The 18,126-nt window shown below is 42.2% G+C and overlaps 2 protein-coding genes and 1 long non-coding RNA gene across 5 annotated transcripts in view; all 3 read left to right on the plus strand.

Moving 5' to 3' along the window:
- TMEFF1 (transmembrane protein with EGF like and two follistatin like domains 1) overlaps positions 1-7,028 on the plus strand; it is a gene marked incomplete at its 5' end in the record, with an annotated part of 103,558 nt that extends 96,530 nt beyond the window's left edge. For all 3 annotated transcript variants that reach the window (XM_081014934.1, XM_081014935.1, XM_081014933.1), the window contains 2 exons: positions 579-737; positions 5,675-7,028. In XM_081014934.1, coding sequence (XP_080871060.1) covers positions 579-737; positions 5,675-5,759 — 244 coding nt within the window. In that variant the 3' untranslated portion in view covers positions 5,760-7,028. The remainder of the gene's footprint in view (positions 1-578; positions 738-5,674) is intronic.
- LOC308482155 lies at positions 747-3,899 on the plus strand. Its single transcript, XR_013989094.1, has 3 exons — positions 747-907; positions 1,310-2,976; positions 3,766-3,899. It is a non-coding gene; the product is annotated as an uncharacterized lncRNA (long non-coding RNA).
- Positions 7,029-7,157: 129 nt separating the features above from the next.
- CAVIN4 (caveolae associated protein 4) lies at positions 7,158-16,369 on the plus strand. Its single transcript, XM_081014939.1, has 2 exons — positions 7,158-7,985; positions 12,879-16,369. Exons 1-2 carry the CDS (start codon positions 7,572-7,574, stop codon positions 13,533-13,535), a joined length of 1,071 nt encoding a protein of 356 aa, XP_080871065.1. The 5' UTR covers positions 7,158-7,571; the 3' UTR covers positions 13,536-16,369.
- The last annotated feature ends 1,757 nt before the right edge of the window (positions 16,370-18,126 follow it).

The raw sequence follows: 18,126 nt of genomic DNA on the forward strand, positions 1-18,126 counted from the left end.
CTTTGAAAGAAAAAGAGGAGGAGGGGGGAGGGAGGAGAAATCCTTGTTGTATACACACTGGAGCACGTTTCATTGTGATCTTCTATTGATCATCTGTGTCCAGAGCGGTCCTCAAAGCAGTAGTGGGACTGCATTTTATTTCGATAAACCTTGAAATAGCTGTTAAGTCCTATGCAATTCAGGCTTAAATTTTTAGCTTAAATGTCAGACCAAAATTTTAACCACATAGAAAGCAATGTTTCCCAGGATTTATTTATTTTTGTTAAGGCTGCAGGAGAAAATAATCATGATAATCAGACTGGTATAAAACTGGCGCAAGTAGTGTAGGCACACCCTAAAAAAATTGTCTCCAGCTTTTTAAATTGTAATGGTCCTCAGTTACCATTTATAACATATAGCTCTGTATCTTAAAATTTAGATGATCCTTGTGTGCTTTTTCTCATGCTTTTATGAGAATATGTGATTCGTTGCCTTGAGTCTTTCACTGTTGTCTCACAGTTGCAGTTCAGCACTGTCTGTGTAATGGCCTGAACTTTGAATAGACACTTCCTCTAAAAACATCCTCTCTTCTCTTCCAGGTGTGAATCTGGATACACAGGACAGCACTGTGAAAAGACGGACTTTAGCATACTTTATGTTGTCCCGAGTAGGCAAAAACTCACACATGTCCTCATTGCAGCAATAATTGGAGCTGTCCAGATTGCCATTATTGTTGCAATTGTGATGTGCATAACTCGGTAAGTTGCTTGGGGGGAAAGTACAGTGGGTGCTTTTCGCCCTTTTTAGAAGTTCATGACTGCCACAGTTGGAATCCTATTGCCATATCTTTTTATGGCCCTGATTCATTCAGCTTCCAGTGGGATTTATGGGCCTACAAATTTGATTCAGCAGGATTCAGGTTTGAAAGGTGATGCATTGCATTTCAACATTTCAAATGTTGAAATGAAACTATTTGGCTCTTATAAAAATGTCTAAAGAACTAGGTAAGAATGTTATGGTTTAGGAGAAGTTGGTAAAAATTAAGATTTAAGTTTTAAACTTTAAGGTTTTCTATAAGATAAGATGAAAATAGATCAAGGTAATGTGATGACAGAATACTATGAATTATGGAAAGGATTTGCTGTGATTATTATAAAACAGGATACAGGAAAAGGGAGGAGGAGGAGTTCAAGGAAAGAAGGTATTGAAAGTGGAGAATTGGAGAATGATGGTTTTATTTTTTTTATTTTTCTGTCTTGTTTTTTCTTTTGTGTAATTTTCTAAAAAAAACTCTTTTTTCAATAAATATCATTTAAAAAAAGAAAGAAAGGTGATGCATTGGATAGTAGAGAAGACTTCAAGCTGGGAGCTGCTGTGATGTAGTGGCTAATTGTGTGAGCGATGAGTCAGGCTATTCCTGGTTCAAATCTCAATCACACACTCACTAGATGGTCTTAGGCAAGACACGGTTCTTTGTGCACACACACAAATCTGTCACACAGAAGCCATGATACCTTGCAGAATGTTTTGTAAGAATTGCTAAGATAAAGTAATGCTTTGAACACCCCAAAAAACTTGGTGTGTCTAGGTAGCATCTCTCTAAGGTATTTGCCACTATGTGTGCAAGTGTTGACATTGCATGTAGCGTTTTGGCACTGAATTCTGAGCCTGCCAAATAGGAAACTTTCTCATTATGTCCCCTCCTTCCAACTCTGTATGTACCACAAAATCTGCTGAAGATCCTTTCATATCAGAGTGGAATGTTGGCTGCTTCCTTCTGGCTCAGCTCCAGAGATGGATTAGGCACGGCAGAGAGGTAGAGAGGAAATCTTTCCTCCGGGATATGATATTCATATACATCTCTCCTTGTTCCTGTTATACATGCCATGGCCTAAAATACTTCTACAGGACCATTGCCTATTCATCCACACCCATATCAAGAATGGCATTCTCTGCATTTATGGTCTACTGGCTTACACTGAACTAGCACCAGTTCTCATGATGGAGGAACATCTTGAGTTCCTATGTGTCGCTAGGAATGTAATGCCAATATGGGGCTAGGGTTCTAAATTTAGGCCATTATGTATGATGTCACTTCTTGAAGAATCATTCAAAGCCAAGCCATCGTGTCCACCGCACATGGTAGAAGTGAGGGAGACGTCTCTCTCTTTCATCATGGAGATTGGAACATTGGGTTGGTCCTATTCATTCACGTAATTTTTGAAACTAGGTCTATGATTTCGACAGTGCTACTTTTATTGGTTCCTCCCAGACCAAGAAAAACTAAAACCCACAAACAAGGTAGCCAACAGGATGATAACTTCTCAAAATAAGATGGCTCGTTACCTCGTAAGGAAATGTCCTGCAGCAAAAGGTCTTGGTGAATTGATCATAAGGCTGCTAGATGTTTGGCATTGTTAAGTTTGCAGGATGGGATGGAATATTTTCCCACAGTTGGCTGTGCCATGTGTCAGGGCCTGGAAGTGGCAACACATGGGCCAAGACAGTCTACACCCCCAGTTATTGAAATCAACATGATATCAAGTCAGTAGAAGAGTTGCAGCTAGGCAGAAACGCACCCACCCACCCATCATTTAAGATTTGGCTGGAACTTGTAGTTCTTAATACTATATGAGGAGTGGACTGCATTCTGGGAGCAAAGCCAAAATGGGCTAGTCTAAAAAAATGAAATGCAGAGAGTTTGGAAAACCTTCGGAAGTGCATACCCGCTGCTGAGTAAAATGGGATAACATCCTGCTTGCTGCTGCACTCTGCTGAAATCCTGAGTGCTTGGCTCTAATGAGGCAGCCTACGAGTCCTGGAGCAAGCAGTGCTGAGTTGCTTTTTCAGAGGATTAGAGGTAAAAGGTTTAGATGTATTTTGCAGCCTGATCATACGGAAGTCAGTAAGTACATGTATTCGATCTTGACATCAAGACTAAAACATGAGTCCAGAAAGACTCCAGTAATAGTTCCTGTGTAGGTACATCATAGGTAGGTGTCAGGGGTTCAGGGACAGAGGCACAGGGTAGGCAGGAGATGGAGAGCGATGGGGATGAGTCCCAGGACAGCGAGGAAGAGGATGACAATGACTCAAGAGATTCCATGAGTCTTTCCAGCGAATCAGAGGATTCCCAGAAGGGGGCGCCGGTGGTCAAGGCCAGGGGAGCCCCAGGGGGAACGTGTCAGGAGCAGGGGGCCAGCGGGGGATCCCAAAGTGGCAGCTGGGCGTCAGGACCAGCCTCCCCGCCAGAGTGCAGCGAAGGGGGTGGAGGTTCCAGTGTATCAGGGGAAGCAGCTCCGGCAGCAGAGAAGGGAGGGAGGTCGGAGCAAGCCACCCTCCCGGAAGGGGAGGGGAGTAGTGAAGGGAGTAGTGTAGCTGTCAAAAGGAAGGTTAGAGGTTGGGCGCGCGCGCCAAGTTCAAATGTGGAGGCGCGCGGAAGTACAGGGAGCCCGGAGGAGGGGCCAGGTCCCAAAGCCCGCAGGAGGGGGCAAGAGCAATCTGGGGATTCCGCGTCAGAGGAATCCAGGAGGGGCGAGACCCCAGCGGGCAGGAAGACCCTGCGGAAAAGGAAAGAGAGAAAGAGGTGGAGCAGCGCAAGCCTCTTAAACTGGTGCAGGGGAGGGACTGACTCAGAGGGGACTTCAGCGGTCTATGCGTAACAGACGTAGGGCTGCGCGCCTCGGATGTGAAGCAAACAATGAACTGCAATAAACACTTTTGTATATAAGAAGAGATTGGCGTTGGTCTTTTGTGAGCTGAGACTTGAGGCAGCCCTGACAGTAGGTTTTCTCAGACCACGTTTATGAGCCCACTGAAAAGATGCCCCTTAGTCCCAAGTAAACTGCACCTAGGAATACAGCCTTAGTCTGTCATATTTGACTCGGCTTCTCGTAGGTTATTGTATTTTAGTGTTTTGTTGGAAGCCGCCAGAGTGGCTGGGGGGGACCCAGCCAGATGGGCGGGGTATAAATAAATTATTATTATTATTATTATTATTATTTATTATTATTATTCCAGCCTTTAGGTTTCTTAATCCGGCACAACATGTCAGCCACATATGGTTATCAAGGTTCTGTGCCACATATGGTTATCAAGCTTCTGTGCTGATAATCATGGTTAAAATGTGTTCGGTGTGATTCATAGAGGCTCGTTGGCTAAGAGATGCTTGATTTTTTCATCCCTCAAAGTTTTGTTTGCCCTCATTCTGAATGGCCCCCTCCTGTTTCCCCAGCTGTTAATTTTGGCCTTGGGTGAGTCAGAGGCAAATGGTGCTGCCCACATTAGTCTCTTGAGCCGGAGGGCCAAGGAATTGGTATGCCTTAGCTAGGGCAATATGTGATTTCCAAATAGCCAAGAGACCATTTTAATCTTGGTGCATCAAGCTCAGTGCCATTAGTGGCACAATGTTGTATTTGTTACCAAATAGAATTCAGTAACGTTGCAGCTGAACCATGACTACAGTTTTCTTTGGCAAAATGGTAAGCTCTGCTTAGCCACCCTACCGTGTGGGTTATTGTGAGAGGAAAAGGGGAACACTCTCTTTATGTCACCCAGAGTTCCTTGAAGGAAGGGTGGACTAATGGAATAAATATATACGCAACTTCTATCACAGCCAACTTAGGCCATGGCCTTAAGCCTACATCAGACCACAAATGGGTTGTAGCATCTTCTGAGTTAAACTGGAACTGCTTTTTGGATTGCGATGAAGGAATTAAGACAGGTTTTCTTGTAGGGGAAAGCGGCCATTTAACCCATTTATGATTGATGTTACAGTGTGCGTATTTTGCCATATTAGCTATGGTACCTTTCGTACTGGAATTTAAAATGTAGGGTGTGACTTGGTTCTGAGAACCTGGGCAGCTGCTGTGGGTTATCACTGTACTAGGCCATATCGAGACCAGATGACAATTTTTCAGTTTCTGTATAAGATTCCTCCCATGTGACTGCAAGGGTCCCTATTTTCCAGGGACAGTCCCGGGTTTACAGAAGCCGTCCCAGTTTCTGATTTTATCGCAGAATGTCCTGCTTTTCTTCAGGACGTCCCTGTTCGTTGAAGAAATGTTGGAGGGTATGGCTCCCATGCGGCTAAATGTGCAGGTGGAAGCTGTTATGTACTGAGGTTCTCACCCTGGGCCAACAGGGGATACTGTAGATAGTTAGGCAAATGAAGGATCGAAAGTGACGTTCAGTGATTGGATAGTTTGTATGCAAATGAAGGATCGAAAGTGACGTTCAGTGATTGGATCGTTTTAGAAAGTTGCTACAGTAACAAGGTATTGGAGCTCTATATAAGCAGGCTGACTGAGGCCTTCAGTTCAGTTCTGTTCCAGCTTACAAATAAAGAGCTGCTTTGGAGAAATCGCTGTGTCGTCTGCTATGTCAGCCCACAACTTAACAGAAGCAGTCTGCAGTGTACAACTTGAAGCACAAGCTCCCTTTGCTTCAGCCAGAGCAGGGGCATGACAAACAGTGTGATTCTTAGTAGTGCCTCTGGTGTGTAAACCCCAAAGTGACAACACGTGTGGCTTTTGCAGCAGATGTCAATGATGGATGATGCAGCCTTTTATGTTCTGGAGGCTTTTGTATGTGAATTAATCGTGAAGTAGTCTTTTAAAATACACTCAGTTAATAAATCATTTCTCTTCTCCCACGCCACTCCCTCCCTCCCTTCTTTTTCTGCTTCCGGTAACAGGAAATGCCCAAAGAACAACAGAGGACGACGGCAGAAGCAAAATCTAGGCCACTTTACTTCAGATACGTCATCCAGAATGGTTTAGAGCAATTTTTATACCTACAATGCCCATGTGATGTACAATTTTATTATCTTTTTTTAAAAGAATGGAAATATTTATTTCAGAGGCCTTATTTTTGGACATTTTTTTTTTAGCGTAGCTCTGTTTTGTTTTATTCCGAAAGCAGCTGACAGCAATGGACTGCTCTAGTAACTTCTCATTTCATGATTTGGAAGATACGGTAGTTTATTTCCTGTATTGTATCACATGGTTATAATAATAGACTTGTGCTTTACTTACGGAATGTAACATTTTTGGGACCCGAGACATTTCACCAATGGTTGTAGAAAAAGCAAAATGGATCCCATCCTGTTTCTTAGCAAACAAGGCATGACATAAGGGTAAAGATGTTTACAGCGTACTTTTCTTACAAGGAATTAGAAGACACTGTGTTTAAATACCGTAGATATTTAAATGTTTTTGAAAGTTAGTAACTGATTTTTTTAGACACTGCCAATCGCATGACTTGTGAAGATGTGTACTTGTGTGTAGTTGTTACATATTTATAACGGGTTGAATTCAGACTAATTCAGTTGCACTTAATTCTCATTGAAATCAGTGGAACAAGTTAGTCATAACGATTTCAGTGCAACTAATTTAGTCTAGATCCAGCCCAATATGTATGGACTGGGTCAAAGCACCACCGTCTTCATAAATATTTGACACTTTATTTTTAAATTGTAAAATAATGATGATAATGATAATAATATACATTTCTGAATTTGAAAGCTTGCCCAGTAGAGCAAAGGGCATTTGCCCTGCAGAAACAGGTCTTGGTAGACTTGTGTATTTTTTATTTTTTTTAAGTTATGTTTAATAAGCAAACTCACATGATTGGGATTAAGCCTGTGTTGGTCACTATTTAAACTGCTTTCATACTTATTACAGTTTTCTAAAGAGGATACCTGTTTTCACATCAACAAATAAAATTGTATAGTCTTTGTGATTAAAATGCAAAAAAGAAAAAAAAATTAAATACCATAAAAGATTTGAGCTCTTGTCTAGAATACTTTTCAAGAGCTAAGAATGTGTCTCATGCAAATAAAGTCTGCTGGTTGTAGTTATTATATTAATAGGATGTTAGTAGTTGTTTGGAAGATCCAGAGCTAAAATGTAACTAGGGTGTGTTCCAGCTGTTCAACATGTAGTTTTAGGCTTTCCAATTCTGCATGTAGGATTTAATAATTTGTTCAATAAAAAGGCTTTCAATATTTGAACTGGAAAGAAATGTCAATACAATGTTTTCCCACGATATTTAATCTGTTCTGAGTCTGTTTATTCTTTACTAGAAGGTTTGAAAGATAGTGGAGGCACTTTTTCATTTCAGTTTTCCAAAGGCCATTGGAAAACGTTGAATGCCCTCCCGTCACCTGCACCCAAGAAAAGAGCTTAATTAAAACAAAAGCAACAGTGGGTTTTAACAGCATGCCGGTTCATTCTTTGGCTTAATTAATAAGTTGCTTAACTATTCCTGGATTAACTCGAGAAAGTTGATTGGTAGAGATATGTGATTCTTGGAACGTATGTTCCTTCCCCAACTTTGCTTCCTAATTTTAGAGGTTTCATGTTGCATACAGAAAGCACTTGAACAATCCTGCGAGGCTGTTTTGTGGTTATAAATATTTGACAAGTCTCCTGGGCTGAAGTTTCAGACCCTGCTTTTGAACATCCCCTAAAACCAGCTGTCGAGCAACCTTCTTGCTCCAGTGCCAGAACTGCCCCGCTGGAGTCGGAGCCGCAGCTGCCACGAGGCGTTTATATTTCAGTTCCTGTAGAGCAATCCGAAGAGGGGACGGTATGGATCACCGCGAAGCCACCTTGGAGGCGGATAAAATCCACCAGAATCGCCTGCCCAGCGTCCCGGACGACGACGACGAGGAACAAGATGCCGCCTTTACCATTGTCAGAGTCCTGGACAAAGTGGCGACCATTGTGGACAGTGTGCAGGCGAGTCAGAAACGCATCGAAGAGAGGCACAGAGAAATGGAGGATGCCATCAAGACCATTCAGATAGACATTCTGAAGCTGGCACAGGCCCACAACAACACCGGCTACACAGTCAACAAGCTGCTGGAGAAAACCCGCAAAGTGAGCGCTCGCGTTAAAGAAGTGCGGGCACGTGTCGAGAAGCAGAACGCGAACGTGCAGAAGGTGGAGGCCAAGCAAGAGGAAATGCTGCGGAAAAACAAGTTCCGTGTTGTCATTTACCAGGTAAACAGGGTTTGGGGTTTGGTTTTAATTGCAATCGCTTCCGCTGCGTTCATCACTGTTTCTGACATCCTTGTTGGTTGTTTAACAAACCAGAGGGAGGTAAAAGCAGCCTTTCCGATATCAAGTGTGTGTGATATGCTTTTGATTTATTTAATTTTTAGAAAAATTGATTTGTGCCTCTGAACGTGTTGCAGTATGAATCTGCCAGTGGCAAAGCACTCGGTCTATTATTAGTGTCAAGAGGCTTCTCCAGCAGCCAGCATAAGATTAACTGTAGATCAGCAAGGACTATTTGTTGCCTCTGTGAAAGGCAATCTGGGCAGGCGCTTGGGCATCTTGACAGAGTATTCCATGCTTGACTGTCATCCCTGTTATTTTTCCAGAGAATTAACTAGAGTGCTAAACCTCTGAATTTCTCTGCACAAACTAGCCCTTCCATTAATTGTGCTTTCAAAAAAGCTGATTTATATTTTGCTTACTGGTTGTTGGACCTTATTGTAAGTTGTGATCCCCCCACCTCAGAGATTTACTTCTAAGCTCTTCCTGGGGTGACTCTTTTGCATACCATTCTCAGGATTTCTTTGGAATTGCTTATCTCAAAATGACTTACCCCAAGAATAGCTTGAAGTGGAAAGGAATGAAAAGTTATTGTGCTGAATGAAGGTGTTTGATGCATACAGAAATATTTCATGTACCAAGTGTGCCCAAATGACTAGTTTTTGCGCTCAGATGCAGGGGTACAGAAGTGATCTTTCCTGCATCTGCAGTGCTGTGTTTAAGAGAGATTCAGGATCCTCAATAAGGGCACCCAGAATTGAGAATATTTAGCATCTAGCCATTAGAATGTCAGTTTTCTTCCTTGTAAAAGCAGTCATTGATGGGAAAATCTAGATTTGCCAGGCTGTTAGGGTTCAGATTGTGAAAAGTGATTGGCACTTAAATAATTTCTTTCATGTGTATGGTTTCTTTAGAGTTACTTAGTCCCATCAATTTCAGTGGCAGAGTTAAATACTGTGTTAATTGCAAAGTGCACATATTTGGGTATGAAGGCAAAATTTCCTTTATCACCCTGTACAACTGCTTCTCCCTATGGATTAAATGGTAGTTCACTATTACAAAAAAATCTTTTGAAATTATCCATTCACATTACAGCTTATTGCAGACTCTAGTCATTTCTACACACACAAGCTCTTCCAAAACTACTGGTACTTGAAAATATATTTGTAGAACATTAGGCAAAAAATGAAGTGAGAATTTTCTAGTCTAATAGTAAGTTACTACTGAACTTAAAAAGTTAGTAGCTCTACATCCCCGTGGCATGTCTCTTCTGTGAGGTGCAGAAATCCACTGAAGTTCAGAGACCAAGAGCAACCTTTACTATATTAGTACATAGTCAATGTGCAGCATGCTCACTGGACAGGATGGTCTATGTGCCTAGCTATGGCACAGAATCAAGCCTGCTGCATCCCTGCCTTCCGCTAAACTTGGCAACATAACTCTAAAGCATGGGGCACTGATGGGGAGAGCGCTGCATGCTACTTATAGCACACACTAGCTGTAGGTAGCTGTCATTTGGTTCAAGCCAACTTCAGAGCATGGGTCCCAAGGTTGGCTTGTTTAAACAAACCATAGTTGACATTAAACTCCATTAAGGTTTCAGAAGACACACTAGACTGTGGCAGAAGTGAACTCCATGCAGCTACCCCAGAGCTCTTTGCAGCTACCCTAGAGGAGGAGTGGTGGGCATAGCTCAGGTGTTTAAAGAGCTGTGCTGATGATGCCAAGGTTGCAGGTTCAATCCCTGTACGGGACAGCTGCAGATTTCTGCATTGCAAGGGGTTGGACTATATGATGGAGCACTATGCAAGTGTGTGGCACATTTGACACTCTAAACTATGGCTTAGTGTCACATGCAAATGAGGCCGGTGTATAATCCTGCTGAGATCTCAGATGAGATGATCTGGATTCTACCACCTATGATATTTTTGCAAATATTGTAAATAATCTCAAAATTAGTGGCAGGCAAATCCCTGAGTGGTAGATTGTGCCTGTGGAGAATGAAATGTTCTCTCTAGAAAAAAAACAGCTGCCTGGCCGGTGGCCAGAAATTTGGGTTGGGCCCATAGCTCAGTTGCCAAGCACATGCTTTGCATAGGAAGATCCCAGGTTAGGTCTCTCTGCTGGAAAGGGTTTCAAATATCAGGGCTGACTGTGAAAAACCTCCCACCTCAGATCCTAGGGAACTATTGCCAGGTAGAGAATAGTAGGCTGTGAACAAGGTGCCAAGTGCTTCTTGTCGTTCATCTCCAGCAGTTTTGCCATCACTGGCCAGAACACCAGAAAGCTGCAGATTTCCCAAGCAATTGCATAGAATTCTGCCTGCACATTTCCCCTTAGATCTCTTTATGTAATGTAAAGGGAACAGAGACTTACAGATATGACAATTGGACATTCAGGGAAAGGACTTCAGAGATCCCTGAGAGAGAGAATCCTCCCTCCCTCCCTTAAATACAGTGGTGCCTCGCAAGACGAAATTAATCCGTTCCGCGAGTGTCTTCGTCTAGCGGTTTTTTCGTCTTGCGAAGCAACCCTATTAGCGGTTTAGCGGCTATTAAAGGCTTATCGGTTTAGCGAATTAGCTGCTAAAAGGCTATTAAAGGCTTAGCGGCTTAGATAAAGGGGGGGGAAAGCGAAAAAAAATCTCAAGACTCGCAAGACATTTTCGTCTTGCGAAGCAAGCCCATAGGGAAATTCGTCCTGCGAAGCTACTCAAAAACGGAAAACCCTTTCGTCTAGCGGGTTTTCCGTCTTGCGGGGCACCACTGTATACTATATATATGTGAGTGAATGGTTTATCTATCTATGCAATTTCTTTACTGTGTTGAGGGATTCCGATAGTGGTTCAGTCACAGCAGGACTTTGGGGCAGAATGCCATCTAAAGAGCTCCCTTCCCTTAAACCATTACAGCCAGTCTAAAATTTCCCAACTTTACCACTGGCTTTTGATAGGATCAAAACTTTAAAGTTTCATTTATTCCAAAGGGAAATTTACAGGGCACTCCTATGCGTGTTTACCTGGAACTAGATTCTCCTACTCCTTAGGAAGTCTCGATAGGATTGCACTGTGCATGTATGTTCTGAATCTTCCTCTCTATATTTTTTTCTTTGTTTCTACACAGTGACTTGACATCTGTGTTCTTTAGTATTCCATGCAATGGTTAGGACTTTGTTAGTTTCATTTATGTTTTAGAGCATTTTTTAAGTAGTATGCATCTAACTGCCATAACGTGTTGATGTGGCAATTGGGTGTTCAGTCACAAATACCAGCCAGAAAGCTGGAATTAGCTGTGTCAACTTGGTTGAGTAGCCAACCAGGTTTTTTGGCTATACAATGTGTGAAATGGCCCTTTGCTATATTTATAACATAACATTTTCCCTAAGTCAAGTTTTGTGCTTATGTGATTATTGATCAAATGTGATCAGTAATCACAGACTATGCCGTGGGATTTTTTTTTAGTCAAATGGTTATACAAACAGTCAAGTTTGTGAATGACACCCCATCCGCTCCCTCATAGTCCAAAAGGAGTATCCAGCATTCTCTTTTTACCTCTTAGCTGATGCTGCACCCAGTTCCTGCAATCTATTCAGATGTTTTTCATGCCATCTGCAGCAGGGCAGGGCCCTGGAATGTGCAAAAGTCAACAGGGTGGCTTCCCTGTTTTGCACTGGAGGCCTGGAGTGACTTTAGCATCAGCAAAAAAGGACAGGAGCAAAATCAGTGCATGGCATTTACTAAAACTGGGACGGGCACACAGGAATTTTTGGAATAGCTTCTTCCATAGCACACTGAGATAGCTGCCAAGGTGGTCCTTGGAGACCAAAAGGCAGAGTATCAAAATTTTAATAATAATGATGATGTCCCACCTTTTCCCCTGACACTCAAGGCAGCTTACAGATAAAAATAATAGCAGCTAAAACATTGGAGGGGGGAAGTATTCATTAAAAACAATTAAACTTTGATAAATTATACACACACACACACACACACACACTTATAAAAGTGTGTACTTTACTTATAAAAGTAAAAAATACAAATAATGACACCAGCCCTTTCATTAAAAGCAGTCAGTTCCTGTTGGATCAAAAAAGTCCCCCCTCTACAAGGAGGGAGTTAGTCAAATTTCTGGGAGCAGCCACCAAGAAGGCCCTCTCCCACTTCCCCTGCAAGCTTAAATGAAATATTGGTGCTGCGTGTAATATATTCAGTTTACTTGATGAATAGATTGTCAGATAAAGCAGTTGCATCAAAATGCCCCACCAGCCTCTGCCTACTTTACCCTTCTAAGGCTTTGCTGCTCTGTTGTACTATGTGTGACCTAACCATGGTTTACCAAATGGATCGATTCTTTGGACCGATTCTCCTAGCCATAGTTGAGTGTGACAGTGACACTCTTAAATGTCTGTAAGAGACTAACCAGGAATTTGGCTCGTGCCGAAGAGGAGGATAGGAGTTGAAGATGGCAGAAAACATTCGATGCCATTGTCCACTCCTTATCGATCATCAGTGTTTTATCTGCCTGGCCCAAGGGAGAAAAATACAAAACAAACCTAATGCCTTTTTTTGGCTGGGGGGCAGGGAGCTAGCATAGGAGGCAGCACAGAAGATAAAACAATGATAATGAACATAGGAAGCTTATACTGAGTCTATTGTCTACACTGGCTGGCTGTGGCTATCCAGGGATTGAATCTGGCATCTTCTGCCTGCCAAGCCCTTCTGAGGTATATTTTGTTTTGGTGCAGCAGTTGCTAAGGAGCTGGCCATCTGGAAGCACCTTTATTCCTTTCCTCCCTCAACAATAAGCCCTTTTTGACACATTGTGCTTTCACTTGCAGGAGGACATTCCGTGCCCATTGTCTCTGTCAGTTATCAAAGACCGGACACAAGGGGAACACCTAGGAGATGCCTTCTGCCCACCTGATGATCTTTCTTCTGATGAGGAGTATTACATAGAAGAAAGCAAAGCAGCCCGGTTTAAGAAGTCAGGCATGAGACGTATCAACAATATAAAGAAGGCCTTCTCAAGAGAGAACCTCCAGAAGACAAGGCAAAATTTTGGCAAGAGGGTGGACAGGCTCCGAACTAGAATAGTGACGCCAGAGAGGAGAGAGCGAATAAGGCAGTCAGGAGAGAGGCTGAGGCAAACTGGGATAAGATTTAAGAAAAATATATCCAATGCAGCACCAACCAAGGAGACCTTCAAGAAGAAGAAGAAACCTAAAGAGCAGGCAATGGCTGAAGGTCAAGATGGAACCCAAGAGGCTACTGGCGATACAACAACAACAGCTGATAGTGGGGATGCCGAGCCAGTCTCTGAAGAAATTTCCTACACAGAGGTAATAACCAAAGTGAAGAAAGACAAAGGTGGTGGATCGAAAGGCCCTTCTCAGGCCGAAGAGAAGATAGTGATTACTCCTGAAAAAATAGTGCTCAAGCAGGAGGCAAAAGAAGACGAGGATGTCCTTCTATTGGATCTGAAGCAATCTGCCTAAATAGCAAATCCCTGTCTACTGTGGTAGGGAAGGAGCAATCCCTTCAACTTGGGTAGATGTAGAAGAGCGGTTTTCAAACTTCCTTCAAGTAGCCCTTTCTTCTGAACTGATTTGCCTGCTGATGAAACCTTGGAGAAAACCTTGGCTCTTTGCAGAAGATTCTGGGGCATGTTCAAGAGCACACTCCATTCATTTGGGGTGCCACACGAAACGAGGGCATGTTGTAGGACACATACAAAACTTCCCCAGCATGATAAATGATGGCAGACAAGCTCTCCTTCAAGAGCTTTGTCCTTGGTTGTCACAAATGTTTCTATTGAGGAATCCCTGATAAACTCTCAAGGAACACCACGCCGTCCAGGAGCATAGTTTGGAAACCACTATTTGAGATAGGTGTGTGTTGTTTAAATTACTGGTATGTGAGGAAAATATATCAATATGTATATACTGTTTTTTGTTTATAAGCAAAGGATCATCATCTGATGTAACCCTGTAGAAATGAGGAACTGATCTCCTTTGATGTATATACATAAATGCCATTTATCTTAACAGGTATTACTAATGGGAGGCATCTTAATGGCATCAGTTCCTTCATTAGTCTTCTGTATCTGTATTTTATGCACAATGACAACCAAACAGTGCAAATCTAATTAAATGACTCATTACTCAGGCAGACTCTTCCACCAAGGGGCAGGGGTGGGAGAAAATGAGTTCAGTAACAGGTACCTTGCTTTTCTTGAAGGCTACAGTTGAACGATTAAATTCTTTTCATCCTAAGCAGAAATGCTAGACGAAGGTTGTTCTAGAAAAGCTGTAGCAAAGTTGGTTGGTTGTTGGACTATAGTCAGAGAGAGCCGTCTGTAGCAATGGAAAGGCTACAAGGAATCTACTAGGGATGCGAAAGGGAATTCAGTGATATTGGCAAGACACTGGAAGAAAGCAGAGGCCTGGTCAAAAACAGTGGCCGCAGGCCTCGTTTTCTCAGGAGGCAACATTGTGAAGAAATAGCTAAATGGGACCTTCATGTTTGGAGACCTTGGGCACCAGAGCTGGGACAAGCAATCACTAAAGACGGGGGTTGCCCTTGAATGTGGTCTTCCCAGAAACATCTGGTTGATCTCTGTGGGAAACAAAATGTTGGGTTAGATCAAATGTTAGTTCAGCCCACCTTTTGTGTGTGGATTTTATGTGATTCAACTTGGTAGGTAGGTGGAACGAAGGATTCAGGGAAATAATAGTGAGGTGAAGATTCCTGAAAAAGTATATTGGACTTCAATTCAGAAGTGTGAATATGCCAAACCTACCCATGGCTGTCATTTGCTGTAATATCCCCTGCCGCTTCCACCCCCTAAACATGTATGAAACACCTTGTCATGGTTCTTATTTTCCATTCAAATTTGAATCCCTTTGTCTATCCAGTGGGCACTGAAGCAGCATGGCTCCTTAAACATTTGTGGTTGCTGGATTCCGTACTTCTAAATAAATATATTTACAAAAGGGACTGATTATTTTCGTGTCAAAGCATGTATCCCTATAGACTTTGCCTACCTGCAAAATATCACCCTTTGGAAATAAGTTCCTTGATTTTGCCCAGTTTTGTGGTTCCAACATTGACTACACTCCAAGCCTTAAAAAAGACGACACCAAATTTACATCGAGCAATAATGTATTGTGTGACCTGTGGTTGGCGGCTTTTGTTGTTGCCATGATTGTTGCTAGTTTTTTTTGGAGGGGGTCAGTGAGCTATTTAAACTACTGATGCTTTGCCTCTTACTATCAGCAGTGCGACTGAGCACCCTTCTCTCTCTCCCTCTTCCCCTAGTTATGGGAGTTTCCTCATGATTCATTTCCCACATACTATAGCTTGTCTTATATGGGCTAGAAACCTGCCCTTTAAAAACAAAATCTGGGATTCTCAGGACGCAGGAGTCAATGGCCAATATGCTAAGGATTTTTCTGTGCTTGCAAGGGACATATAGTCTTGAACGTCACATCTAGAATATTGTGTACTGTGTTAGCACTTAGCTATAGGACCCAAGGAACAGTGGTTATGAGAGAGTACAGTGGTACCTCGGGTTACAAATGCTTCAGGTTACAGACTCTGCTAACCTGGAAGTAGTACCTCAGGTTAAGAACTTTGCTTCAGGATGAGAACAGAAATCGTGGCATGGCAGCAGCGGGAGGCCCCATTAGCTAAAGTGGTGCTTCAGGTTAAGAACAGTTTCAGGTTAAGAACGGACCTCCGGAACGAATTAAGTTCTTAACCAGAGGTACCACTGTAATGCTACACTACGTATTTTGGTGGTGCATCAATTTCAAAGTGGATTAATGTTTCCAGATTGAGATGTGTGACTTCATTGCAATGGAACACACAAGAGAAGGCTGTATAAGGGAGAAAGCCTGCTTCAGACGTACTGTAACTATATTTCTACACATTGTAAAAGACAAAAGTGGTACCAAATGGAAATAATTTATTACTGTTTCAGATGGAACTTGTTGATCTTTCTTTACAAGCTATGCTGACATGCAGGTTTTGTTGCCAGCTTAAATTTCGTTAAAGAACCAATATGATCTTAGTTCATGATCTTATTTAACCTGTACTTTGGCTCTGCACGATTTACTGTTTATCCTCAACTTGGAACACAGGGATTAGCTCCAAAATAAAAAAGAGGACTGAATTAAAACCTGCTTCTTACGTACATATTCAGACCTACAGAAGAAGACAACATTCCTACTCCTCTGTGGCGAATCGTCCAATGATCAATTTGCAGAGCATTAACTGGAACACAAAGATGGATAATTTTCTTATTTTAAATAAAAATCTCAGCACTGTGCTTGAATTTGTCTTGGAAACATTTCATTTGAATTCTGTGGCAGATTTTTAAATTATCCCATTAGAACAGATCTACAGAAATGTCCTTAATAGCAAAATAGATCCTGGAACATGTGTATTGTTATCCAAATAAGTAACATTAAAAAAACCACCACAATTCCACCCACCAGCCCCTCTTCACAAAAGCAAGGTGTCGTTTTTCCCCTAATGTTGTCTAGTCCTATTGCAAGGACACAGCAGAGACACATGGAATATGTTTCACCTGACCAACTTTGGCTCTCTTGGTCATGTTCCTCTTCAGCCTAAGCCTATAGGTCTCCTCCATTTCCCTTATTCCCTTATTCAGCTGCAGAAGAAACACATGGTGTTTTAATGTCCCCCCCCCCAATGGAACAGAAATACCCCCCCTTCTCTCCCACCCACCCCCAGGCTCTTATGACTTCTCTGTCACAATTAGATGAGTTTGAAACGAGGCTCAAACCCTCCAATACACTTCTGTTTATGCAGCTTTTGAAGCTGGAATGGGGACTAGAACCACCAAAGTAATGTCAGGGAAATTATACAGAAAATACTGCTTGCATGCAGCAGCTTTCTGGTCTAGCAGCAGCAACCCAACACTAATGGGAGCAAGGATACTGTCTTGACTGCACAACTTGGGTAGGCAGCTGGGGGGCAAGCTGCTTGCTGAGTGTGCATTTGGAGAATTACTCCAACCGGCTTTCACTTTTGCCCAGAGATGCTGAATTCTTTGTGAATTCGTCTGTGAACTGACCTGACCTGTGTCTCCAGGACTAACGTATGGATTGGAACTTCAGTTATCCTTCAGTTATCTGTGCCTCTCCGTCATGCAATCCTTGCTCCAAAAATATCAAAAATGCATTTTAAAATACATCTTTTTTAGATAAAATGCACGTTTTCATAGAAAATATGTTTAGGACTGTGCATTTTGTGAGAAAATGTTTCAATGTGCTAATTTAAATATGGATTTTTTGTGCAGATTATTTCTTTAAAAATGCAAATGAACATGGAACCAAGATGGAGCAGACTGAACACATGCAAAGCTGAAATGGACTGAAAACAGACTGATCCATCAATCTCTACTCCTGCCCTTCCCAGAAGCACACTGCAAAGTGGCTTGGGCAACCCAGTCAGATGGGTGGCATATAAATAAAATTATTATTTCAATTAATTAATTATTATTACAAAGCTACAGCCAGCTTGGCAATTGCCATGATCTGTCTTGGAATCCCTCCTGTTTGTCGGAATAAATGTCTGGTAGCAAGTGGTCTGCAATTGGTAAATAAGCAAAAGAATGGACAAGGTGAAAATCTGAATCTTGTTTTTAATTCATACTAAGCTTTATCTCTGGATTTTTTAGGCTTTTTAAATAAATTCTTTCCCCAAAGAGAATACACAGCACATAACTACAGCAGTATCTTTGCCACTCTGTTCCACTGCATTGCTTGTCAGCTGCAATATCATTGAAGATTACTCATTGAACATTTGATAAACAGGAGTGCAGACCAGCTCAATTCTGCGGTGGGCATAATCCCATTAAAGATGCCAGATTGTTGACAGGATTGTCACACATCTGAGGGCACATTGTCCCTCAAGAAGGTTCCCTTTAGTCCATCCATCCATCCCCAAAAATCACTGTGGCCAAGGAGACAATCACTATTGTTGTTGTTTAGTTGTTTAGTCATGTCTGACTCTTTGTGACCCCATGGACCAGAGCATGCTAGGCACGCCTGTCTTCCA

The sequence above is a fragment of the Podarcis pityusensis genome (assembly GCF_964106645.2).
Source record: "Podarcis pityusensis genome assembly, chromosome: 7".
NCBI lineage: Eukaryota > Metazoa > Chordata > Lepidosauria > Squamata > Lacertidae > Podarcis > Podarcis pityusensis.